Source organism: Tyto alba, unplaced genomic scaffold (genome assembly GCF_018691265.1).
Source record: "Tyto alba isolate M040663 unplaced genomic scaffold, T.alba_DEE_v4.0 Super-Scaffold_9, whole genome shotgun sequence".
Taxonomy (NCBI): domain Eukaryota; kingdom Metazoa; phylum Chordata; class Aves; order Strigiformes; family Tytonidae; genus Tyto; species Tyto alba.
Genome location: NW_024881330.1, coordinates 37,299,497 through 37,325,325, shown reverse-complemented (window position 1 = coordinate 37,325,325; position 25,829 = coordinate 37,299,497). Strand labels below are relative to the sequence as shown.

The 25,829-nt window shown below is 41.0% G+C and overlaps 1 protein-coding gene across 1 annotated transcript in view; it reads right to left on the bottom strand.

Moving 5' to 3' along the window:
* The window catches only part of CPA6 (carboxypeptidase A6), an 86,245-nt gene that overhangs the window by 36,826 nt on the left and 23,590 nt on the right, over positions 1–25,829 (bottom strand). Inside the window, exon 2 of the mRNA XM_042786194.1 lies at positions 9,909–9,984. Coding sequence (XP_042642128.1) covers positions 9,909–9,984 — 76 coding nt within the window. The remainder of the gene's footprint in view (positions 1–9,908; positions 9,985–25,829) is intronic.

Below are 25,829 nucleotides of genomic sequence, written 5' to 3'. Positions count from 1 at the left end.
AACTGTCTCCTTCGCACACCTTTTCCTATCTGCCTTTAGAGGGTCTTGGGATGTTTTAAGCCTCTGGACAAAAAGCAGAGTTCAGGCAAGGATTTTCAGCAGGCTCAGACTTGGGACCTGGAGACCAAGTACTCGGCCCCCGCTGCTGCACTCCGGTGTGACTCCGGGTACCTGTTCCCAGGGACAGCAGTGGCTCCGCAGATGCCCAGCAAATGCTCTTTCCCACAATCTCACTGGAGGCACGAGCATTCTGACTTGCTTTCTATGAGAAGAAATGGTATGTAAAAGCATACAGACAGCTCCCTTTTCCCAGAGGATTTAAAGACATTATTGCTTTATTTAACAAAGAAGGTATGAGAGATCATTAATCGGTGACTACATAGTAAGTATTCTTTTTTAACTGCACGTTCTTTTTTCAACCTCACTTGTCCCGTAAACGTCCCTGGGACTCAACTTGTGCATAGGAAAGCCAGCACTCTTTGCGTTCCCTTGTAGGCAGTTTCTCTTTAAATAGAGGTGTTAAAGACAGCTTGAGAGTATAGATGTATCAGCTCTTACCCGGACACCTTCCAAGCTACAGCAACCCTGAACTCATTAGTCAAGTCTCCAGCTTTTGGTCAGTATGGTGATAAAAGTCAGCACAAGGCAAAGGGACAAATATTTTAAAAAGATTTGGGAGCTGAGCTAAGAGAACTCAGAATTTCTTCCAAGATTAAAAATGATGCAAACAATTTTCCAAGAATACAAACATTTAGTTGGTATAATCCTACATATCACAAACAGTGTACACAAAGCTCTGCTGCACTGCCAAGGCAGAAACCAGAGCAGGGAGGTTTTTTCTTCACTCATTCCAGGTTTTCCTCCAACTCATTCTGTGACTGTGGAAAGGGAGACCAAGGAGAAAGGAGTTTCCTTGCTTTTCTCTAGGAGTAAACTCATGGCCGCATAAATCCCACAGTCCTTTTTTTCATTCAAGTCCCTGAAAGAAATCCCCATCTTCTTTAAACCACAGGGCTTAGTCAGGCTCATACTTTGTAATTAAAGCCATTTTCTTGGCCAGTTGCCTCCAGCTGTTTCTCACTACCTTTTTGTAAACAGGTGTTTAATTTCTTCTTCCATTTAGCCTGAAAGGAAGACGGTTAGTGCTCTCATCAGGTCTGCAATCGTGTATCGATCAAAAGAGATGACTGATGCTTGTCACTGAAAATAACTAGAATAACTGCCATAATTTCTATTTAGTATCTAGACAAACTTGTTTATATGATTTATCTGTGTTATATCCCATGAAGACAGTAATTTTGTTATGCTTTATTACCTAGCAATTCCAGTTTTTATACTCATGGAGTTGTATACAGCAATACATGTGCCAAAGCTGGCCTTGTCTTTAACATCACTATGAACAGATTTCTTTGAGAATTGCTGTCAACTGTAAAGTTCAGATTATAATTATTGTTACGATGCCATTAGTTGAAATGGTTTGGCATTTCTGAGCTTCTTGTAAAAGGGAACATGCAGTCAGTAATGCAAGCAGTGATGTTCTTTGCTCGTGGGCTCTCTCAGCATGACACGGACTCTCTCAGGATGTACGGATTTCTCATTTACATCCATATGCTTACATATAGACACATAAACACCCTAAGCAGCCCTGAAATTCATTAGATATGTTTTCAGTTAGAAATTTGGCATTAGAAGGTAGAGAATAGAAGAAGCAGAAACTGCTCTAGTCTCACTGCTGTTGTCAGAGGTCTGGCTATCAGAAGCTTCATCACATAACACACAAGAAAGAGACCCATATATGTATGTACACAAACACCCCTCGCATGCACATATATAGTGCGCAGCAGAATTTTAGGCTTCTATTGGTACATTTGCAAAGATAGAATGAAGGAAGAATGACTCCTGTTGACTCTGACACTGGAGGATAATTATAGCAGTGCTGTAGTTCATGTGAAAGAACAGAACTGCTGCTCTCTAATGTTTTCAGCCTTGCAAATATTTTCAGGATCGCGACTGATTTCATCCTCACTTGCTCCTGCCAATTAAGGAACTTAATTGACAGTCCTGACTGCAAATCTCCTTCAGCTGCCCTTTATATGCAGCAAAATGGTCCAGTGGCAATTAAGTGTGGACTTTGCTGTGCTTTCTAGAAGGGCTTACAAGGTAGTCCTAGTTGCTGGTGCAAAGTAATTTAAGTTTCTGATTGAGCACACTAGACATTTAATTGGCTCCAACTTTTCAGTATTTATTTGCTTTTCAGTGAGGCTGGTAAGAATAATTGTGCCAATAAATCTGGATTGATTCATGGGATTGCAGCAGCCGTAACACTGGCAGGAACAGAACGCACACAATGCACAGCTTGAAGTTTTGAGTTTTGCAGATCTTTGTGGAACTATAACATAGTAATGGTCTTGCCACTCTACTTACACTAGTATAATTTTACACAGGGCTCTACACTGCAGAAAAGAACTTGTAGGCTATTCCTCAAGAGAGTCACTGAGGAAAAACTCATACACAATTATTCAGGAATTGAATATCTGTTCTTACAAGTACAGATGCCACTGGGCTAAGTATATCTGAAAGACGTGAAACAGTCTTAACAGGTTCATTAAAAAAACCCAGCCAAAACCCTATTTTGTTTCTTATTAAACTATTTGCAGCTTGGTTAATTTTGTGGTTGTTGCTGCACTGCGTAAGAAATGGACTAGTAAGCTCTGGGTCTGATCCTGCTGCCACTGGGACTGTGCTGATGATCTTGTCAAGCTCAGGTTCAGGCTTCCTCACCAGTAAAAGAGGAAGCAGGTTCCTCCCATCTTGGAAAGTCCAGGCTTTCTGCGCCTTGTGAGAAGAATACACTCACTACCAGGGCTCTCCTGTTCTATCTTGCACCTTGCTACTAAAGTTTTCCTGGAACAACCTTTTCCTTCTGAGCCTGGCAACTGGTTCACAGACTGGTTCTGATATATTGATGAATAACCTCTGTTGTCACCTGATGTTCCCTGTGTACCTGAAATATTCTACATACATCTGACTGGAATCCTAACTATGAGTTAGGGTAAAATCTGGACTGATAAATAAAGCATCTGGCTATATAGATACATTTGCTGTCTGTGCAAAGTAAAATGCACACAGCCCTGGCTACTGAGCTAATTCTTTCCTTCCGCAAAGTAGGAATAGCTCCATTTGGGATGACAGGCTTTCTTACTGCATTTTCAGACAAGCTTTTGTTCTCTGAAGCCTCTTTAAGAATTTGCCCATGGAGCTGTAAACTATCAGATTTATAGCCAAGTGTTCCTTTTCCCCTATGAGATATTTTTCTGATTCCCTGAACTGCAACAACAGGATCAATTCAGGGATTACAATGGATAAGCAGCTGCTGTAGAGGACAGAAAACAAACAAAGGGGAATGGAGTTGTGGCTTCAAGGCCTGCTAGGCTGGCTCCTCCCAAAGTTAAAGTGCCTGGCTGTGCCCAGGAATTTCTTTTGTAAAAGCTACTGAAGAATGAGTGGTCTAACTATTATGCCAGGAGTGTTCACAGAGCAGTAGCTTCTTTGCTACCTATACAAACAGTCCCAATCTCATTGAGGCATATGTGATAAAAAGTGCTTGTAGACCACCGATGGAGCAGAAGTTATCAGTCAAGGCTCAAATGAAGTAGTGCTTCAAAAATAATGCTTAAAAAGGAAAATTCAAGAACAGCTAAACAGAATCTGCTGGGTCTGAGGACCTGAGCATATCCCGGTTTCTTTGCAAAACACATGGGAATGTGACATTTGTTTCTGTCAGTCAGGTACAACAGAATTAAAAAAGGGCTCATGAATCAGCAACAGGCTCCTCAAATTGTCTCCTAAACAAGGAAGAGCAGGAGACAATAGGCAATCATTGGAGAGGTGTATGAGACAGAGGGACAGCGGATGGATAAGAGGAGACCTGGGGGACTGAGAGCAGGCAGTTCTGAAATACTCAGGTCACTGTAGTAGTATCATCTTAAATATTTCTCTTTCCTTTGTTGATTACTGTAATAATTTGCAAATGATTAGTGTGAAACAGTGAAGCTGCAAAAACAGCTGGGTCAGGGTTAAACGCTGGATCAGGAACAAGGATTTGTATTGTATCTGTAGAAAGAGATAGTATTTATAAGAGCAAATGACTGCAGCAAAAAATCTAAAATATAAGATCAGTGCCTGTGATTGCATTAGAGCAGCAGCCAATCCAAAAACTGTGACAGTGATCTATAGCTAGAGAAATAAATAACTCCATGAGTTTGTACGTGAGTTGCTAAAGAATTTGCTGCATTTTAGTCTATTACAACCACATGAAAATGTCCCTTAACACTGCTGTGCAACATACTTGTCATCTTACATAAAGGTTGGAGGAGGAGCTCCACCAACACTTACCCCTGTCATACTCACCCTCATACCCGCTCCAGCGGTCTTTGGCACAGGGACTGTGCAAAAGGTGTTCAGAGATGTGGGGTGGTGCTGCTGGTGGGAAGCACGGTTACCAGGCTCTTATTTTTCTTCCCCACAGAAACTGAAAGAAACTTGACGTAGGAACATGCTGGAGACAAGAGATACATACTGCTGTATACATACAGATGGCATCTCCCAGCTGCCACCATCTTTGCACTTAGTGGAAACCCAAAACTGGCATCTCCTGCCTTGAGAAAGAGCGTGACTCTCCGTTCCCCACCTGCCTCATTTCTTATGACCTCAGACACGTATTGCCCTAAGAGACAGCTGCACACATGGCAGTGCGTGATGTGAAAGAGCTTTCTGACAACTTGCTCTGGAGAGATGGTGGTACTGTGGTCCAAGGGGGGGGGGGGTGGCAGGGGGAGCGCGGGGGCCAGGGCCACCTCCTGCTGCTTCGCAGCCTGGGATGGTGGCTGATGAGACTCATCTCAGTACATTTAGGCTTGCTTTGTGCTTCGTTACCGTGGATGAGTTTATTGGTTGAATACATGCAAGTTTAAGCAACTTTACAGAACCCACACCAGACAAATTTTAATATGTAGAGTTGGCTATTTTTACTGGCAGTGCAGGTCTACACGCTATGTTCACCCCATAGGGAAAAAAGCAGTATTTTGTCACCTACAAGTTAATAGAACCAGCCAACGAAGGAATCAATTTATAATAATGATTAATAACAAAACACTGTGGGCAATGGAGCTACAGACCAAAACTAATTTGTGGAAATTACTCAGCAAGTGATTATGACTAATGTGATTTGCCTTTGGGCAATTCATGAACCAAAAGTTAAACGTGTGGAATGAAACATTCATTATCCATTATTCACTCAGTACAGGCAGTGGCATTTGTACTGTAGCAGAGCCTATACACTTCAGGCAGGTTTCAGGGGTTTATTACATTAAGCATTATATGGACTTTTTTTTTCTTAAAAAAAAAAAAAAAAAAGGGAAAAATATCCCTCCTTAAGGAGCTCCAGATGCTAAGTTTAAAAAGTCTGAAGGGACTACACCTTCTGTAAAAGTGTATGAGTTAACCTTACAGCTCAGGTGTTGGCAGGAGACCAGTCCTCTTTGAGATCGAAAGGTTTCCATGTGGACTAAAGCCCTCAAGTAGTCATCCAATTTCTGTGAGTTTTGTCACTTATGCTTTGGCTAGACTGCCACTGCTGCCCAAATTAATTACTATAGCCAATCCCAAAATGATCCTTCAGGGATGACGCAGTATAGGTTTCAGTAAATGCACATTCAAGAAATGACTCCTTTTGTGTCTGATCCTCTTCCCAAAAGGGATGGACCTTGCAACTGCTGACTTTACAGCACTGGCTTCAGTGTGGCAGAAGGCAAAGCTCTCCCCACTTTCCCCACTGCCCTGGTGTTTCTTTCTGAAAGAAAGCAGCTAGAGCAGTCTGTAAATGACAAAATCTACTTGGGAAAAATGAGTGGTAAGGACAGTCAATTAAGAACCAAAATGAGTCAAAAGATACGTTGCCACTCTTTCCACTGTCTGCTTCTTTTCTTCCTGATTGTTTTCCCTTTGTCCAAATCAGTGGGTGGTAAGAAGGGGTATCTTTGCATTTGCTTTATTCTCTGCCTGACACAGAAATACATTGCTTTGTAATAGGAACATCAAGATAACTTTCTCAAACTTCTTTGTGATAAAGCCCTCCAGAAGAGTATGTTCATTTGAACCGGACAGATATGAGTTTTCCTTTTAATTCTTTGGATTATGACAGATAGGCCAGAGTCAAAGTCTAAGTGATTTTGCCTTATAAGTGTAGATTTTGGAGACAGATGGAAATGGCTGGAACAAACACAGAACACCACACATAGTAAAGCTCCCTCCACCAGACAGAATGAGGAGGGAGACTGGGACAGGAGGGATTGTGTTTTCTTTCCCGTGCCAGCATATGCAAGGAGACCCTGCAACAAGAATATGATCCACTTGTGCAGTATCTACTCTGTTTGCACTGTCCTGGAAATTTAATCAAAACTTTCAAGTTGTGCATGGATCACACTGGGGGCAAACTGTGCTCCCCAAACTTGACTTTAGCACCGGAACGTATGTTTCTTCGGGTTGACGAATGGGGACTAATCCTGATGTCACTAGAGAGTGTAACTTTTGATACTTTGAAATACACCTGATCTCTAATAGACCAACTTGCCAGGGTAGAGATACGTATGTCTGAATTTAAACCCAAGTGCAGGTATCCTTCTCACTTCGAGAATGGAAGTGATGTAACTTATTTTCACTGGCTTTTCCTGTTCTTCTAATACCAGCAACAGTGGAGCATACTATCAGGCCATATCATAACTCTTACATTAATGCTCTTCAATAGACCCACTACTTGCAGTTAATTGCAAAATACTTTCTCTGAAAAAAAAAAAAAAAGAAGTGAAATAGGTGCTCTGATGGTTATTTAGGTACAAAACTTGTGTCTTGAAAGGTTCCTGGTTCCAGCTTTATTCTTCCCTTGAGGAACAGAACTTGTGAATAATATGACAGATTAGTGTTGATTTACTGCTCAAACCAAAATGGATTCAAAGGAGATGTGTCTTAAACCAAAGCTAGTTTTCTGACTCTTCAATGTAAAAATCTAAAGCACAGTATTTATAATTATTGCAATTTATATATCTCTGTTGACCCTCACGTTCATATCTCTGTTGTTTGTCAGGCATACTGTTTTAAGACAGCAACAGGACTATATTTGGGCTTTGTCTGTAGCTTATTTTGCACTACTGTTTTTTTTTTTTTTTTTTTTTTTTTTTTGTGTGCACTGTCTTCTCTTTTTTCCTGAGCACATTATCAGCATTGTGCTTAAAAACCAGAACTTAAGTCCACTGTCAGTTGAGTTTCCAACTCTGGAAGTCTGGGGGTGAGGGCAGGACAGGGGAGGCTGACATGGAGACTTAAAAATTTGCACAACTCTAAATACATGGTTCTTCAAAGGGTTTGATGACTTGCAGCCACTACTGACTTTTGCTGGTATTTTAAGTACTTGGCACTTCTAAGAAGCGTCATTGTTGATCCACTCCTTCATGAGTGAGTAACTTGAGATATTTTTTGGGGGGAAAAGATAATTATAAGTTAATGATAAACATATCCATTACTTGTTACCCTGCCATGTGTCTCTGTCTGATCCCCTGTAGATGGGCAGTGAAGCACCTGCAGATGGAAGAGCCCTAAGACCTGGAATGCAGCCAAACCCAGCCTGTTTTCATGAAAATGGATGTCAATACTCTCTCTTTTTAGAATCTTCCCTTCCGCCTCCTCAGCTTATTACCTCATCAGAATCAATCACTTTCTAATTAACTAGTCAGATTCCGATGCAGTTTGCCAAAATTTTATTATCCTGCTCCCAGAGTTATAGCACACAATTATTTATTCAAGTTTCTACTGCTCCCACTTTGATGGAATTGGGTGAAGGAATCTCTTTCTGGGAGCCTAAGGGAGCTCTGTAATGAGAAACAGTTGCAGGAAGGTGAATAACCCTTTTGCTTTGCAGGGTTTGCAATATGAGGAGAAAGGAAAAAACACATGTGCTCCCTCTTTATGTTCCAGCATCCAGGGGGAAGAAATTAATGCAAAAACCAGCTTCCACATGTATTTCTTGGGTTTATGGTTAGATTTTTTTCCTAATTGGGAGTAAAACAATTATCCTTTTTGGGGTATTACAGTAACATTCACAGTTGAGGGTCAGGCCCTTTAGTAAGCACTACACAAATAAATATTAGACAATATTATTTATGAGAGTTGGACATTACAGTACAAAGTGCTATAATACATAGCATTGCAACATCGCCTCCATTAAACACTGAAATTCCTCATGTAACGTGCACAGGTTGGATGTCTTGATAATGAGGTTTATAAAAGATAGCATCTTGAGCGGGGAACTAACTGAACATATTGTTAAGAAATGCAGAGGTGCTGAAGAAAGCCTCAGCCTTGCTACTTAAAGCTAGTAAAGCATCAGTCTTGACTGCTGGAGTATTCGCAGCAGCAAGCCTTCTCCTGGGCTGAGGTACCTAAGGAAGCTCTGTCCACTTTCTTAAAAACTGGTAGCAAGAAAGCTTTGTCATAACTGAAAGCTGTAATGCTTTACAGAGGGGTGTAAGAGCTCTTCTAAGATCTTAATTTTGTTTGATTTGGTATGTGGACCGAGATTTGGTTTACTTGTATCCAAGATGTTAACTACTGGACTAGAAAATTATACACACCTTCATTCTTTGCCTCAGTGAAAACACAATCATTTACATGAGGTTTCAATACCGGAGACGGATACATTGCAGACAGCCTAATAGTTTGCTGGAGCTGAAGGCAGTGAGCAGCCCAGAGGTTTTGTACATGCTCCCATCACTTTGGCACCACTGGTGTTATGCTGTGACCCAAAACTGTATGTCACAGGAGTGCCAAAGTTACAACGTGTTCCTTTGTCTGTGTCCACGTGGCTCTTCTCAGCCAGACACAAATGAGTTTGCTGAGCCAAGTGATTTTAGCTTGTGTCCATGCTGCCTGTAAGGCTGCCCATCAAACTCCTTTACCTTCATAGGTACAGGGAGAAGTCAAACTGTTGCTCACCAGGCTCAGGCAGAATATGAGCTAACACAGGGGAGGAGGCAGAGCCTGGGACTCACGTTCAGCTCCTGGAACAAACTCAACACAGTGATCAAGTTGTTATTTTCTTGGTTCTGCTCTGGTTAGGCTGTGTTTTGGAGACTATTAGTAAAGCTTGTCCCCCCCCCGGAGCCCGAGGGCAGTGCATGTGTGTGGTGCAGTCCTTGCCGTGCTGTGCCAGGGGCCAGGGACCTGGCTTGCAGGTACTCCCCATCCTCCCCTGAGATAATGGGCCACACTGCTGTGGAAAGACTGCCTGTGTCTTCTTTAGCTGGGCCAGCAAAGCACCATGCTGCAGAGTGCTCTTGTGCTGCGCTGCTGCAGTGGCACCATTGCTTTTCATTTATAGCTGCAGGAAAAGGCCAGGGAAGAAAGTTTTTGGCTTCCTAGTGAGTCTTGTAGACACTCTCTCAACTGCCTCTAGAAAATTATTCTGCCAGAGAGGTTCTCAAACCAAAGCCACTTTCTTTTTCCTATTTCTGTGTGCGTTCACGTCTTGAATTAACTCAGTGTTTTAAAAAAAAAACATTAGTGAGATAATGAAGCATGCAACTATGTATGCTAGCAAGAAGCGGAAGAGCGAAATAAGTAAATTTGCAAGTGTGGCACCTATATTATTTTAAGGCAATAAGTGTTTCTTGTTAAAACTGTCAGGCATGATGAATCTAATTCCTACGCTATTTTATTGGGAAATTAGAAATTTAATGGGCAAAGGCTGCTTTCCAGAGTATAAAATAGCTTAAAGTGCCAAATGAAAGTCATGTCAGTTAACCCACTACAGTCTTCAACAAAGATCAGGAAAAAAATATGAAAATAATCAAACTCACCTTCAGCCTGTTAAATGCAGCTCTCAGGATCTGCGTTTCTCTCTCGCTTTCAGGAACAACTCGTATGACTTTATCACTGCCAATAACAGAACATTGAATTGACACTTTCAGGCTCTTTGCAGTAGCAGAATGCAACAGTAAATAGGTTCAGATAGCTACCGTACTTGTGCTTTTTCAGCATCTGCAAAATGTCGGGTGAACTGGAACTCTGCTTCAAAACTTGCTCCCTGGATTATGCGCTGCCATAGAAATTATTTGCTCTTTACAGATCAGGGTGTCAGCTTGACCCTCCATTTCTGTGTAAACACTTTTGTTCATTCCTTCTAATGTAAACCATTCAGGCTGACATCTTCTATACTGAATATCTGCCTCAGATCAAAACTTTTTTTTTTTTTTTTTTTATCAAAACAAGCGATCTGTTTCTGAGGACAAGATTAACAGAATACATTGCTTTTATATGTTTAAACATTTAATGGGCTTTGAATAGTCCAGTGTTCTCATGCATTAAAGAGGGAACCTGACTTGAGAAGAGAGGTGGCTTTCATACCAAGGACACGCCTTTTACATTATCCATTAAAGCTTGCACAAATTTTCTGAAGTAAATAGATGTTCATACATGCTCAGAAGGTTCTACATAATAGTAGCTCATTTTATGCACTTTAGCAGATCTCAATGAACATAACTTTGCAAACAGCAAACAAGAAACTGAATAGCTGTCTATTCAATGACCACCATCCATGTCATGAACTATGGGAGGCTGGAGACTATAGAAAATACAGGGGCTGATCATGTAACTAAGACATCATCATCGTAAACCATACACAAGAAAGCTGAAATAAAGTTGTGTGGCCAGTGTTAATTCTGGAATTTTCCTACATTTTGAGTTTTTGAATTTCTACTGTTGATAATCAGTACCTCTCTACTTTCAAGAGACTTTGGAGGTTATGCATATCTTTATTTCTACAGTTCTATCCATTAGCCAGAACCCCCTTCTAAAAAATTTATTTACGTCCAGTTTCCTCGTTATCTGGGAATTTTATGCAGGAGAATTTCTGTTGACATTGAGAGAAGTTTGTCCCTTAAATATATTGTGAACTCTCCCGCTTTCCTGAAGCTCCTGGGTCTACTCAGAAGATATCTGGCCAACTAGAAGCAACATCACTGAGTGTGCATTTGCTGGTCTCACTGCTTTAGGAAAGCTCCCAAGCTGCTGCTTTTCTCAGCAAACAGGCACCAGGTCTTGCCTTTGGTGTACTGCAGCTACAGCCTGGGTAGGCTTCACATTTGTTCCAGGAATCCTTAATGCGTATATAGGTAAGCATTAAATATTGTCAGTAAGTGGTTCAGAAGAATGTACTGGTTGTTGGGTTCAAGTACTACTAATAAATGCTGAATTCTGAAATGGCTTACTCTGTTGCTTTCTGGCAGCCATTTTCTCTTTCCCCATTCTTCTTCAGTCTTTTCTCTCCAGTCAACATCTGCTCCCCTTGGTTAGCCTCTGATCCCTCTTTCTGTCTGAGCTCTTCAGTTTTGGATCTCACTCCTGCTGAGCTTTCCCTGTAGACAGGTCCCAAGCCTTAAAACTCCTAGGTCTTCCAACAGCTTCATGGCCTTAAAGTTTTTGGTCCAGTTAGAATCCAGGTTATGGCTGCAATAACACTGATGCACCCAGAGATGTGGACCTCAGTCCATTCTGTTTGGCTGCTGTTGACCTTATTTGACAAATGGTCTATGCCTAAGAAGAAAGATTTCTGAAAGCACTCTTGTTATAATTTGGCAGCTCTAAAATTTTAGGTTAAATTACTATGCTGCCAAGACAAGTTTAACCTCCTGTATAGGAACTTACACAGAAAGGAATAAGCCCCTCAGAGTACTAAAACTGCTGCATCTTTTCAAGGAAAATAGATGCTTTTAATTTATCATACATACAACAGTAATATTCTTTCCCATTACTTATTTTTTCAGAGTATTAAATTGCTGTTAAGAAGGAAATGGGTAAAAAGAAGTAATGATTACCCAGGACATGTGAAGGTGAAGTAACTAACAAAGATTCATTGGACATTTATGGAAGGACTGGGACAACCAACATATAAAACCCCGATTCTAATGAAATAAGTAGCTAAGAATGTGTTATGCAGCTGTAATGGAATTTCGAAGGAACAGATATCACTTAGGTACGGTCCTGAATTAATACACATTACTCTAAACTGTCTTGGATTAGCTCAGCAAGTCTGTCAGTTCCAGTGTGATGAAAGACCTGCCTTAAAGAGGAAAATATTGGTGCTGTGACAGATTGATCACTTGACACATTGTTGGGAAATGCCTCAAGCTGTGGCTGGGTCTGCTGCTAAAGAACTCATAGCAAGCAGTTTAGCGTATCTCGTACTGTTAGTATTTTATGAAAAGATGGTTATGCTATTATAGCATGGCAATTTCATTTTCTGTGCATGCAAGATGCAAGAATACACTGAATTCCTGAGAACTATCTGTTAACACCCACTTCTGTAGGCTAGCCAGCCAGTGGATAATTGTTACGTGATCTTCAAAAAAAGCACAGATACCAAATCTGGCTTTACTCCTGATATCTGCCAGTCAAAGAACATAGTCCTAAGGTAAATTTTTAGCTTTACAGCTCTCCTAGTTACATTTAACACTAAAGAAATCAAATTATTACCTTAAACACTATGCAATACCCACTGAATTTAGGCTAGAAATCCAACAGACTACACAGTATTTAAGAGCCAACAATAAAATCTACCAAATCATGGACTAATGTGGCTGATAAATGGCAGCTGTACCCCAAACACCCAGAACCACACCGTGGTGAGGTCTCCTGCCATCCCTCATGTCTAGCTGTTGAGCAGGAAGAAGAAAATGATCACATATACATCTAGGGGAAGTTGTACTGCCTTGAGACATATGTCTGCTGATTTATGCAGGCAAAGTTATTTTTCTAACCATAATGTTTCTAAACTTCTTTTTTTTTTTTTTTTTTTTTTTTAATTTTTAAACAAACAGCAAGATGGGATATATTTTGTAGAAATTAATGTAAAAACTTACATCTACCAGGTCAACCTTTCAATTTACCCCTAGCAATTAGGCTAATGGAATTTAAAGCTAGGACTTAGTGAGATCATTTGAATTTTGTGTAAACACAGTTGAAAGCCTCTGCAAAGAGAAATACACAAGCTTTATGAAATGAACTGACCAGATGAAAGTAGTGAGCAAAGAGTAGAAGCCAGACCACTGGTGTCCTCAGGGACATCCTTGTGTCTGAGCAAAATAGGTGATGAGCTGTTGGCTAGCACTGTCATGCAATGACTCTTTCTTTCCTTCATTACCCCCTTACATTTTCAAGAACAGCATGAAAAAAGACACTGCTGCCTTTGAAACACAGAATATGCTACATGGGCCTGGGAAGAGTGATATTCCCAGCTGCCAATGAGGGCTAAAAGCTATTGGTTTATTTCTTTGGCTCCTCTCATTTACTTTTTTCCATTTCTTTCATAGATTTACTCATCTATGAACAGACCAGATGGATTCAATGAAACAATTCTGCAGCACATATACAACTTCTTTACTGATGGAATTAGTATTTCTCTCTCATGAAACTTCCCTGCTAAAGTCACATGGCATGAACTGCGTTTATGTAAATTCCTAATTTCCTTCAGGAAAATCCTTCTTATTGTTTTATTTTCCTGACTAATGCAAACTGTAATCAGCTCTCTCCTCTCCCATGGAATTCAATAAAAGTATGTTTACAAAGGCTTTACAAGTATTTTAAACACAGTTGGAGGAATGATATGTTATAAATCAAATACATATAGAAAAAATCAGAAATAAAATAAATCCCCGCTTACAAGAATCCATTCCTAATGGTAGAGGAGGAATTATAGTTCTTGAGAACAAGCTGCCATAGCTGCTGCACTTGTGGTTCATTAAGGCTTGGGAACTAGTTACACACTGAAAGATACATCTGAAAAAAGCCACAGCACAAATGCCTCTTGTTAACTCCCAATATGCCATCAGATATAATCTGTGATGACAGATCGATTGCTTCATTCCCTTTTCTCTGCTGCTAGTCAAAATGTTAAGATATATTCAGACACTAACTTTTTTACCTCTCTTCATTACTGGGATGAAGGATTTCCACCACGGACTCAATACTGTTACAAAAACTACTTACTTACATAAAGGTGGGCTCCTTCCTGAGGCCTGATGGGGACATTTGAAAAGGGAACTTCACAAACCTTCCTGGGCCCTTCTTTATGGTTTTCTGTATTGCAGCAGACACTGATCCAAATAGATAGGAGCACCATTTGAATTTTCTAGATAGCATTATATATATATCTGTTCTGCCTTTTGGTTATTAAGGCAGGACAACTGACATTATTCCTGGTAAAAGGAAGAGCTAGCTAATCTATAATTTTGAATGAAAAAGATTTGCTTGGGTAACGTAGGCAGAAATGGTGAGGAGGCAAAATATTTTATTGCATGATATTTATCAGTATAGCACAGATTACTTTTCTGAAAACTGAACTTATATGCAAGTTGACTGCTAATTCCCAGGCATGGGATATATCAGTTCAAAAAGGGTTTCCTACTTTACCCAAGCAGGAAACTTTGCAGACTAAACCAATGCTGTATTACTAGCACTCTTCCTTTAAACAGGTTAATTCCAGAGACATGGTCTGGAAAGATGAATGTCTGCAGAAATTCCAGTTTTTATTCCAACTAAGGAACAATGCTTTTCCAAGCAAAGCTGGCCTCCAATGACTCGTGAACATTGCATATATGTCCATCTAACTCAAACACAGAACGTGGGAACCAATTGTTTCAATGCATGTGTCTGTCTCAAAAAAACCCAATGAAGTGTGTGTTGCTTCACCAAGTGTCATCCAGTTGTATGCAAACAGAAGAGAGAAAGAAGGCAGTTTCTCAGGGCAGAAAATAAAATAAGAAGTAACAAGAGAAATACACACTTAATAGAAACAAACAGGCCAAAGCAAGAAAGTAGATGACAAGGAGACATGGTGTTAAGTGTGCAGGATTAAGGTATGGGTGTGCAAAAACTTGGGAGATGCCCATTTTGACCCAAGGGGGAGATTGCAGTAGTCTGCTTAAATGAAACAGCATGTATACTCATTTGAATTCACTCCCTAAGAAATGTATCATAACAACGTGTTTGCATGAAACAGCTGATGATAGTTTAGCTTGGATGTAATCCTTCTGATGACATATTAGATCAAGCACACCTACTTTTGAAGGAAGGACCATCATCTTTCCAGTAACAGAGCTTATTGAAAGGAGCTTCTTTCTTCCCATGGCTCATATATTTCTCCAGTGAGTTGCTCTGTGCTTTGTAAGGAAGTGATGAGTAGGTAGTGATGCTGTCGGGGCTGGCATGGGCCTGACAGTACCAGGATGCTTATCCATCTGTCTGGGTGCTCCCCTGCCCAAACAGGAAAGCTTCCTCCCATCCTTCCTCTTCATCCTGACTTCAGACGCATGTTGGACTTGTGTGATGCATCCAGACAAGCTTGGTTTACTGTCCTGATTAAGTTGTGGCAATCAAGCACAGGGCTGCCCAGCCAGTGCCCCTGGACAGACCTGATTACATCAGTTGCATATATTTTTATCCCTTTTCCCGTTCTTGATCCCTCCCTTTCACCATGCTTGTACTTTGCTTTCCCTGTCCATCTCCTCTCAAATAAACAACCCAGACCTAATTACTTTTTCCCAACTGGCTCCAGCTTTGCTACATCTTTTCCCAAATTTGGTATTTCTAGGTAATCTCAGCCTCATATGCTATTACTGATAGGATTACCTAGGTATCGTTGCCTGCAAAATGTCCTCAGTACTCAACCATTTCTCACGTAACTCCTCCTTTACCTCCTGCAAGATCCAGCTGTCCTTCACAGTGCTATTTGAAATTTTTGTCAGCTTCTCACATTGTCATATCCAGCAATTTCTCATGCTATGTCCCACAGTTTACCCACGTCCTGACCAGTTAGCTTAACCTCAGGCCAGGGTCTAGTCCACAGCCTACATGTGCCTGCAACCCCAGCCCTCCTCCACGCTAGAAGTCCACGCAGAAGCTCATAAGCTTTTCCGAACTTCACAATTGCTTCAGTTCATTCTAAGCTCCACATATGTTTTCAGAAAACTGCAGCAAATATTTCCAAATTAAATATCTCGGGACTCTGCACAGCAGATTTGCTCTTGACCTCAGTGAAATCAAAGAAAGAACACCAAGTCTGAAAGAGGGTTGTTACAGAATTTAGTTATCAAGAGCAGAAGGCTGAAGGGGCAAACGGTTCACTGTTAGAGGTCTACATTAGACTTCTTGTTCTCCAACTTCCTTTAAGATCTCGAGCAAAACATCACACATCATCTGTAAGTGAGGTATAAGTGCAGGCTTGGCAGAAGGCTTCTAATACTGAGCTCCACATGCTTTCTATCCACACTGATGTCTGTCAGTCAGTTGTAAAAACCACACACTGTGTATTTGGTTAGAGATATTTGCTGGTGGACTGGTCTGTTTGGTCCCTCTCTGCCCCATCCGTTCCAATAGCCTGAGCAAGAGTCTGGCCTCTGTCCTGGTGGGTGTGCTTGAAGCACGGGCGCTCGCAAAAGCACGGCATTCTGCCTGACTCTGTAGCTGAGTGCACCCTTGCCTGTAAAGCACGATGGACAAGATTAGGCTTACAGCTATGTTTAGATGACAGTGTAAACACGGCTCAGCTCTCCACCTCTATAAATGCGGATGACAGCATCTTTTAAGCGTGTGGGGGTATTGAGACAATAAATAAATTCATGACTTTTAAGCTTCCAGATGGCTATGGTAATGAGAGCAATGCAGGGTCCGCAGATGGAAAGCAGTAAATACACGTTTTACAAAAGCTAAAGAACAAAATTCTACAACTCTGCTTAAGTCTTGAAACATTGTGCATTTTCCCAATAGGCTTCAATAGTGTCACAAGCACTGGAAGAGATCATCTCTAAACCTAGAAAGATGCCAAACCTCCAGTGGTCCATAGGTCTGACTTACCATGCAACTCTCAGTTTCCTCTGCTTGCTTTTGATCTTAATAGCAAGAAGCAGATACATGCAGATACACTCAGACATGTACAGTGCTGAGAAACGGACCAGACTTCTTCAAGCCCTGTTTTTAGACACACACCCACACACCAGAAGAGCACTTTACTTCTTCTAAGAGTTATATTTTCCACTAGAGTTATTAAACTGGACAAAGGCATCACTTGCCCAGCAGGTCTTATGATGCCTCAGAAAGTCAACAGGTGCCATTGCTCATGATTCATTCATGGTGGGGAAATGAAAATTAGCATTTCTGCCTGGTAACCTGAAAATGACATTCTTTCTCAGAAGTTTAAACCTCACCATTCTTTCACAACTTTGCTTTTATTAAAGCCAGAATACCAACACACCATGTGGACATGGCTTTGGCTTTTCTAGTAACTCTGTTTGAGACTGAAAAAATCAAGGCTAATCTGCACAAAGAAGATAAGAAATGTTAAGCTACAATTTATGTCCTTTAAAAAATTGAATAGTGATGCTTTATTATTTGGTGTTACTTCTTAGCATCCTTTTTTTCAACTCCATACTTCTTTCAATATATTACAAAATCTTTTTTTTTTCAAATAAACTAGTATTTTCCAGATCTTCAGCTTTTTCCATACCTGAGTCTCCTGATAACATACATTTGCCAAAGTCTTGTCTGTATGCAAAGAGGGTGTGCAGAGGATCCTTACTTTTCAAGGTTCAGTGAAAAATTAGTAGGTGCTGTACTTCTTTCCTTTTAATGCTTTTCCACAGACAGTGAATTGATATTTGTAAAATAAGGAACAGCAGATTCCAAACAATATATGTCCATGCTCTCCTGCTTTGGTGACAGCTATGAAATTGTGAAATATGCTCAAAAATTGGAAATAACCACCATTTTTGATTGTTCAGGCAAACTACAAACCTGGAAAATATGAAGTACTACATTTTCAATGAAAGCAGTCTTCTCTAGTCTTTAAAGAAAATTTTATAGACTGGAGGTTTTCTGATAAAATTGTATAAATTGTCACCACTGCATACTAAACCCGAATATTTTACCATGAAAAAAACATTGCAAAATTGATTTACCATACACTACTTTAAAAAGTGATTATGTTAAAATTCTCACCTACCAATGAGTAAGTAAAATAACTGTTTTTTCTGATACTAATAAATAGCTTACCATACACAAACGTCAGGTCTAAAACCTTCCATTAGAATGTCTGAAGTTAATAGAAAAATCTAAATGTATAGAACACAAACTATGTGGATTTCACTTTTTATGAGCTATGGTATTACCTGACCTGCCACAACTGAAGAACGGAACATTTCAGTTGAATACCTGCACATTTCCAACTGTGTGATAACTACTGAACAGGGTATGTAATTTATTTGCCTTTATGACTTTTTCTCAAGGACCAAACAACACTTCAATCTTTGAAAACCAGAAAGGATGAAATTGCTACTTTTATTTTCATGAGTCATGATCTTCACTTAAATTTGTATTTCTTTTTTTTTTTTTTTTTTTTTTTTAATAATTTAAACAGAATCTCTCTAGGTGGCCCATAAAAGCTTGCCAAATTTATTACATAGTTTCCTTTAACAGCAAAAAGGAAGATCTTATGACCAACTGTCCTGATTGGGGCTGGAATAGAGTTGGTTTGTTTGGGTGGCTGGAGGAACGCTGCAGCACACTGAGATTTCAGGGACCCTCCAGCTCCGCCTGCCCCGCCTGTGTGTGGGCGCGTGGGGGGCGGGGCGAGCACAGCTGGAGCGCTGGGCCCGGATTGGCTGATACGCCATGTCATGTGACATTTTGCTCACCAGCTAAAGGAGGGAGTGGGCGGGAAGGCGGGCGCTCTCACTTCTGGGATTGCTGCCGTGGTGTCTGCGCGCTTCAGGATCGCTAGCCGGGAACAGGCGGGTGTCGAGCAATCAATCTCACAGGGGGCCGCCCCGATAGCCCCCTCCCCTGCCACCAAAAAACTCCACCACTCACTCAACCCAGGACATTTATATAGTACATTACCTGTTTATATTGTCACCGTATTATTCTGTTACTGTTATTAAACTGTTTTTATCTCCACCTGCGAGTCTCCCTTTGCCCCTCCAATTCCCTCCCCATTCCCAAATGGGGGAGGGTGGGTGAGCAGCTGCGTGGCGTTTAGCTGCTGAGTAGGCTCAAACCCCGACACCAACAGGTCTCGTCTAGTACTCTGTTCCTTTCAATACAAACAATGAATCCAATCCAAAATTACTCCCATCTTTGGAGAAGTATTTTCATAGAATAACAGAATAATTTTGGATGATGTGACATCTGGAGATCGTGTCATCAGATACTCTTTTAGCTCTTCTCTGTACCTGTTCCTGGTCTTCTGCTTTTGAACATGTACCAAAAGTGTTACTCCTCTGAAAAGTCTCCACTCCTACAAACTCAATTTTACAGTCCTAACACACTGGAGCTCACAGTCATCCTATGGCTGAAAAATATATTGCTATTTTTTTTTCTCCTTGATCCAACCCAAGGATTTGCAGTTAAGGGAGAAATTCCTGTATGTATGTATGATCCTTAAATTTCAACTATTGAATTTCATCATTGTTCTTTTAATTCAGTCATTAAGTCCACTAAGTTTTCCTAATACATATCTAGAAACTTCCTTGAATAAATAAGTTGGTAAAATAAATTGGAGATAAAGAAAAACTCTCTGTATTTTTGTGGGTAATGATAACGCAAGGCACAGAGAATGAGGGATAAAAGCATGCAGCAATTCCTGTTGCTGAATGAGACAAAGTCTGGAAGTATTTGGTTATTTCTGATAAGCAATCTCAAGCTCAATTTAAGAAGTTGATTCTCAAGCTCCCATGAATGTATAAAGGCTTTCAGCGTTAGCAGGAGGAAGTCTGTACTCATTACTGTACTTGGCACAGAAACACAAACAAGTGGTAAGTGTGTGAGTTTGTAAGTGTATAAAAAAGAGATCAGAGGACTTGTCTCATACATATTTTAAAAAGTAAATGTCAAGATGGTGATCTTAGTTTTAATTTAGGTCTTATCATTAGTGTTTTCTATTTATTAATTTATGAAAGTTACATCAGGAAAGATGAAAATATTTATGGAGTAAAAAAAATGCTATGGTGTGAAATACTGTTGCATCAAGATGTCTGTAGCATCTTTAGTTTCCCCAAGCTATTCCATCATGACTTACTACCTAGTTTACTTCCACAGAGTGATTTTCTATTTTAATTCATGGGACGGACATCTTTAACGTCACCATCCAAATAAAGGACGAACAGGACATGCCTCTTCACAGTTTTGCAGGAGGGCAGGATCCACAGATTTCAAAGGTGGGGAATACACCAAATTTACTGAGTGCATTAAGGAAAATCCTGAGTTTACTTCTCTTTTTGCTGCAGCTACTGCAGTAGGCTGGTATAAATCCATTGATTTCAAAGGAGTTACCTCTTCTTGCAAGGTTAAGCAAGAAAAAAGCAAGCTTTTCTTCGTGACAGGTCAATGAGCTATTCTTGTGTTTCAGATAAAGGTAATAGAGAACTGGGCACTGGAATGTTCTTTAACTTAGTAAGCTATTTTGAAGAAGAAATAGTAAATCTACAAGCACTAAGCCCAAGAACAATTATACATGATGTTAACTGCTAACTCCTACAACAGCAGATGACTGGGAGTCTCACAGGGACCCCTCTTATTTTCCCCAAAGGTACGTGAGCCAAGGTGATGATGTTGACCTGAAATGGCAATACTTTGTGCCCAGGTGGAGTGTCTCTGGCAACCAGGACAAGGAGAAGCCCTCAGCAAGGGGACACTGCACACCAAGACCAAGGTGAAATGGTATTTGCAAATTTGTCTTCAAACAGTTTGTACAGTGGAATAGCTTTCCATCAGCTGAAAATGATACTGTAGGAAAGGAGCAGACTAAATATATATAAAGCAGAGATGTAAGATAGAGTCTTTTAATTAAAAATGCCAGACAGTTGGTCTCCACGATACTTGGTACATAGTGTCATTTTTGCTCTCTACCAACTGCTTTGAATAAAGAGACCAATGAGACAAACCTAGCAGTAAGTCGAGCTGCCTCCAAAAGCTACAGCTATACCTGGAAGTATTTCCCAGTTTGACGCAAAACCTGGATGTATCTTGGCTTCAGGCTGAATCCCGAGTGACCGCACTGCACTGCGTTCTACCACTGTTTGCCAGCAAAAGGATGCACAGTGCACATCGTTGACGTGAGTCTCTGTGTGTATATACCGGGAGCAACCTATATGGTTGGGGAACCAATATACACAAATCCCACCAAATGCGCTTTACATTTAGCATTGTCAGGTTTTGTGCAATAAAATGTTTTGGGAAATTTGGAAGTGGCTTTGGAAGTTAAATTACTTAACAGGTTTTCATTAAATCAGCTTCTAAATTTTTTTTTGAAATAAATATTAAAATTAAAATGTTTAATTATATTTTCAGTGAAGCTGGAAACCAAACATGGGAGGCAGGAGGAGAGAGAAGTAATTTTAATGAAAAATTTTTGGTTTCGAATCAGTCACGTCATAGAAATCTAGTGCTTTAAAGAATCATACACAGAAAAGCGCAGCTCCAATTCTGCACCACCAATACTTCAAATTGCAGTGTATTTACTGAACCATCTTTCCTTATCAAAATCAATCCAATTACCTGTGATGGCAAATTAAGTATGCATGTGCCTGCAGTATGAAGTCTTATTTTACTAACTATAAAGGATTTTTAATGTTAACATTTTTATAATTTTCAGATAAAGGTCAGTTTGTTTTGGTTTTTTTTTTTAACACAAGAGTTCAAAACAACATTTTGGAACTAGATATAGTACTACAAAAAGAAACCTCATGACTCACAGCATGTCCTCTCTTGGGGAAAACTTTTCCATAGTGATGAATTTACAGACAAGGTTTAGAAACCTTCTACAGCGGGACATTTTTAGCACACAAACAGGAAAACACCCACTTATACTTACCACAGCTTTATGGAGGCATATAGTCTTTTTCCTTATACATACATTCAAGCTAGTTTCAGGCTCTGTAACTTATTGCCTAAGCCTTTTTGTTTGGAAGTACGGGTTTTACATCTTTTCATACCACATACCATTTTCTTCTCATACCCTAGGAGTTACATGATCATCTGCCCAAAAGGGAGGAACTGGTCACCCTGGAGAGCTGGTGCTGTCAGCCCGGCTGCATGCAGTCCATCCTCCCTGCCACATTCACTGCTCACAGGCCAGCAGCTATTCAAATGATTGCTTGCAGCATGTCTGTCAACATTTTGTCAAAAGCATAAATAAGATAGGTAAGAATAAAGACAGAAAATATATGTTGGTCTTTTGGTGGAACCAAATCGAGGACCTGCGTGTAAGTATACATGTCACCTCACACATCAGTAAAATTAATAGTACACCTAATTGATTGTAGGATCTGAACATTAGGAGGAGTTTCTATGTATCAGTGGATTAAAAAAAGCAACAGCCAAAAAGTGTCTTTAATGGGATCATCATAAATATCTTCTTCTTCATTATTTTATAGGCTGTGAAAATCAGCACAATAGCCATGTAAAAGTGACTTTGTTTTGATAACCTCCATTTTGAACACATCGGATTTTGTTTGGTTATTTTTTAAGGAAGGGGGAAAGTGTTTTTTTTTTTTTTTTGTTATTTTTTGTTTGTTTGTTTGTTTGTCTGCTTTAAAAGTAAAGTGGGTTTAAGTATCAGTAAGGGCCATTCAGACACACCCATGGAAAGCCTGAGGTCAGCTGTATTTAGGAGTTGGGTTGTGGAAGCCAACCAGACTCACTCTGCTGGCCATGGGGCTCCCTTCCTGACACTGTGCGAGACTCCTAATGCCTTTGCATTTGTCTAGCCCATCAGGATACTACATTTTATTCTTCTCATGCATTTTTATAGGCATACATTTAAGTTCCAATCCGGCACAAGGTTTCTCAGGGACAGACTACCCATGCAACATGCAATAAGTAGGGCTGATGTCTGTGCTAGCCAATTACTCGTTAAGATGGGCATCCATACATTTTATCATTCATTCATCTGGATCCAGCCTGGTTTGTTTTTCAGTGTCAAAAGTGAAACCTTAAAAAAAAACTCAAAACAACAGCAAAACTGGTAGGTAATGTAGAGTAAGTGGTGGGGAAGAATTCGAGCAGAGGGGCTTCCTGGCAAGGCTCCCCAGAAAATAAAAGGTGACCCAAGAGAGCTCTGCTCATGACGTGACTGCAGCTGCTTCTTGGGGTAGTACATTTCTTCAAGTGCTATTTACTGTTTTCTTCTGAGAGGTCCTGTAGGCACGTAAGACAGTCTTAAACACTAATGATGTTGTAATACATACATCACCGCTCTTGCACATACTTAACTGTGTCTTGATAAAAAAGACTTCAGGATGCTAAATTTAAACATGTTTATAGTAGTTCTCAAGTCTGCAGTCTCACTTAACAGCAGGCAATGAATGGGAAGGAAGTGTGTAACACAGTCACACATATAAACAAGATAGCTATGCATAATTTGCTGGGTCTGAATCTTTGAACTTAGTCTCGATAGGCACATATACAATTTGACTTCCCTTTGATCTGGATTTTGTAAAACTAATTATTTTCTTCTTTTTCCTCATGGCACAAACCAGTCCTGAGTATCTTACACAAACCTGATCTGCTATCCGATCATTGAAAAATGGAACCTCTAGTGCTGAAGAAAACCAAAGCACACTAAATGAAGAATACTATTTAAAAAACAAAATCAAACTGAAGGCTTGGAGTGGGAAATAAATATTTTAGTGGCAATGAAATTATTTATTCTCTGAAGACAGTTCCTGTAAGGCAGCTGCACCAGCCATTAAGGCAATTATATTTTGCCATTTTCATAAGCTGCTTGAGAAATAATTTTTCTCCACTAGATTAATGCTGTGTCAGTTCTCTGAAAAATCACTTCTGACTTAAGGGAATATTGGAGATTCATGTTGCATAATTATGGAGGTAAAATCTTGGGATTTATGTCTTTACTGTATTAATAGTTGTTTGCGTGGGACAACTTGGAATCCTACAGAAACTTCTATGCCCATTAGTTTGCTAATATCCTGACCTTAGAGGATGTTGTAGTAAGAGTTCTCTAAGCAAAAAAGTGGTAAGTCTGCTTGTTGTTAAGATAAAAATGTTTAGCTTAACTGCACCTATCTAGCCTGTTGTAATTGCTGTAGAATTGAAAATGAGGCCAACTCCAGAGGTCTTCCCTGAGCAGTACTGCAACACTCCCGCAACTGCTGGAGGAGTGCCCTGAACAGACAGAATAATTTTGTTATATCGTGACAGTCTGAGGACACATGGGAGATGATGCCTGTAGGTATCTAATAAAACGTCGCCCCTTTCTACCAGCATGAGTTCGTGAATTGACCAGCCACAAAACCGAATTCTGAAGTGCTGAGAGGAAGTACTTTGTGAAGAGAAGGACCTTAGGCAGGCGGCGCCCTGCCAAAGCACCTCTTGACTAGCTCTCCTCTGGCAGGTGTTCGCAGCACCTGTGTTACAGGCTGTCGTGGTTTAGGCCTGATTGGCAGCCAACCACAATGCAGCAGCTCTCTCTCCCTTCCCCTCCGGCAATGAGAAGGGACAGAGAGCCAGGCTTGGGGTTCGAGATAGGACTGGGATGGGGGAAAATCCCCCTTTTATGATCACGAGCAAAAGGCAGACTCGTTAGGGGAAGAAAAAAAGAACATACATTTATTACAGACATTAACAACACATAACAGAGTAAGACAGTGAGAAGCATTGCCACATCTTGAGAACACCTTCCCCCCACCCCTCCCTTCTTCCCGGGCTCAGCTCTGCTCCCGACATCTCTACCTCCTCCCCCAGGGGCGCAGGGGCAGGGAATGGGGGGTGCAGTCAGCGCTGCCACTTCCTTCATCTTCGGTGAGGGGAGTGTCTGGAACTTGTTCCCCCTGCTCCATCGTGGTCCCCCTCTCACAGCAGACAGTCCTCCACAAACTTTCTCCAATGTGAGTCCCTCCCATGGGCCGCAGCGTTCCCCACACTGCTCCGTCATGGGTCACTAACTTCCTCCGACTGGATTCCCTCCCACGGCTGCAGCCCTTCCCGAGCTGCTCCGGCGTGGGACTCCCCCGCACGCTGCAATCCTCCCAGTGCTGAATTACAGCAGCGGGGCTGCCTTTTCCCACGAGACCCCAGCCTTCTTCGGGCACAGAACCTTGATCATCCGAGCAGGAACAACAGGCCACAAATCAATGTCTGCTCCACCGTAGATCTCCATGGGTGGCTGAGGGGGCCGCCCTGCCGTCTCACCACAGGATACAGGGGGGTCTCTGCTCCGGCACACCTCCCCCCTCCTTTCTTCCTCCGTTCCTCCACTGACCTTGGTGTTCATGCAGCTGCAGCAACTCCTCCTCACCAGTCCCACTGCCCGTCACCACGTCCCTTCTTAAATACGTTATCGCAGAGGCGCAGCCGATTGGCTCAATTTCCCAAACAGAAGTGGAGCTGACGTGGAGCTGAGGGAGCTTCGAGAAGCTTCTCACAGGGGGCTGCCCCGATAGCCCCCTCCCCTGCCACCAAGAAACTCCACCACTCACTCAACCCAGGACACAGGCCCAGGCCCGTTCCATGCCATGCCAGGCCACGGGACCCTACAGAGCCCATGATGAGAGAGCTCAAGACTCTACAGACTGCTAAAGATACCAATCATCCTCTGGAAGTCCTGTCTCTGTCATCTACACAGTGAAATATTTGCAGAAGAACCAACACAGTAAAAAGCACAATGTGTTTCAGCTGTTTTATATTCGCTTCCTCTGGTGCCTTTACCTTAG